The sequence below is a fragment of the Bubalus kerabau genome, chromosome 15, assembly GCF_029407905.1.
Source record: "Bubalus kerabau isolate K-KA32 ecotype Philippines breed swamp buffalo chromosome 15, PCC_UOA_SB_1v2, whole genome shotgun sequence".
In the NCBI taxonomy this organism is placed as follows: domain Eukaryota; kingdom Metazoa; phylum Chordata; class Mammalia; order Artiodactyla; family Bovidae; genus Bubalus; species Bubalus kerabau.
This window is the reverse complement of record NC_073638.1, coordinates 80,101,130-80,102,788: the sequence shown is the minus strand read 5'-3', so window position 1 is coordinate 80,102,788 and position 1,659 is coordinate 80,101,130. Positions and strand designations below refer to the sequence as shown.

Here is a 1,659-nt window from a genome sequence, read left to right as displayed (position 1 = left end):
TCTAGCATTTATTTTCAGGTTTACTGAAATTAATTATAAATAGGGATAGAGTATCATGAGCATACTCTCTGGGATCAATCTATATTGGTAGAATTACAGAGAAAACATGAAATAGCCCTGACTGAAAAAATTACCTAAATTCTCTGTGCACTTTTTATCACCTAAAATATGTGAGGAATAGTAATACCTATAATGAAATCTTCTAATGAGAATTAAATATTTTAACAAAGGGAAATGGTGTTAGGGATATCCCAATTGTTTTTGGTATATTAGCATTTATTATATTATATTAAAATGTCAGTTTATACCTGTTTCTACATTTATATATTTGGCAATCAAATTAAGATGTTTCTCTTCACACTCTGTACACAATTATCACATCCTAGAAACTCTAAACTAACTTAAATCTGTCATGTCATTAATGAAAATGCAAACTTTTTGAAGAAATTTTTCCTGAGTATCAACTTTGATCTCAACAGTTTGGAGCATTTGAACACTATGGGCAGAAGGAATATCACACAGGTGTCTGACTTCATCCTCATGGGACTGACAGACTCTGAAGAGATTCGGCTGGTCCTCTTCACCCTCTTTCTCCTGATATACCTGATCACTGTGCTGGGGAATGTGGGGATGATCCTGACAATCTCCTTGGATTCCCAGCTTCACACACCCATGTATTTTTTCCTCAGTCACTTGTCATTTCTTGACCTCAGTTACTCAAGTGTCATCACCCCTAAAACCTTAGACAATTTACTGACTTCCAACAAGTATGTTTCATACCTGAACTGCTTCATCCAGATGAATTGCTTTGTTTTCTTGGCCGTCACTGAATGTTTCCTTCTCTCCTCCATGGCCTATGATCGCTATGTAGCTGTCTGCAACCCTCTGCGTTACCTGGTTGTTATGTCCACCAGACACTGCTGCTCCCTACTTTTTGGATCTTATTTGATTGGTTTTATGGACTCCTTTGTCAATGTGCTTTGCATGAGCAGATTGCATTTCTGTGGCTCTAATGTAATCTATCACTTTTTCTGCGAAGCACCCCCAATTTTAGCCCTGTCATGCACTGACATACATGACATTGAAATCATTATATCCATTTTTGCTGGCTCCACTCTACTGGTGTCTCTTATCATGGTGTCTGCATCCTATGTGGCCATCTTGTCTACAATCCTGAAAATTACTTCCACTTCAGGGAAGCAAAAAGCATTCTCCACTTGTGCCTCCCATCTCTTGGTGGTCACCATCTTTTATGGTACTACAATTTTTACTTATGTAAAACCAAGTAAGTCCTACTCTTTGGGGAAGGACCACGTGGCTTCTGTGTTTTATACTATTGTCATCCCCATGCTGAATCCACTCATATATAGTCTTCAAAACAAAGAAGTGAAAAACGCTCTCAAAAGAGTCATGCAGAAGAGAAAAGGCCCCAAACAATTAAAATAACAGTGATGATAAATTTTAAAGCTCATATTTCCTTGATTTCTATACAAAAACAAATAGAATTATTTATATTTATTATTTACGTATTTATGTTGTTGTTGAACCATCCTGCTTACTAAATATAATGTCAAATATTTCTAAGAATATGCCTATGGAAATCTACACTGTAATTGGAAATCATGAACCATGTTAAATCATGGTCTATATATATTCATT

General features: G+C 36.0%; 1 protein-coding gene across 1 annotated transcript; it reads left to right on the top strand.

Moving 5' to 3' along the window:
* The first annotated feature begins 498 nt into the window (after positions 1-498).
* LOC129628478 (olfactory receptor 8H1-like) lies at positions 499-1,446 on the top strand. Its single transcript, XM_055547915.1, has one exon. The coding sequence runs from the start codon at positions 499-501 to the stop codon at positions 1,444-1,446; it is 948 nt and encodes a 315-aa protein (XP_055403890.1).
* The last annotated feature ends 213 nt before the right edge of the window (positions 1,447-1,659 follow it).

Excerpts from the sequence above, each read along its gene's own strand:
- LOC129628478 (XM_055547915.1), top strand. The coding sequence starts at position 499 with ATGGGCAGAAGGAATATCACACAGGTGTCTGACTTCATCCTCATGGGA.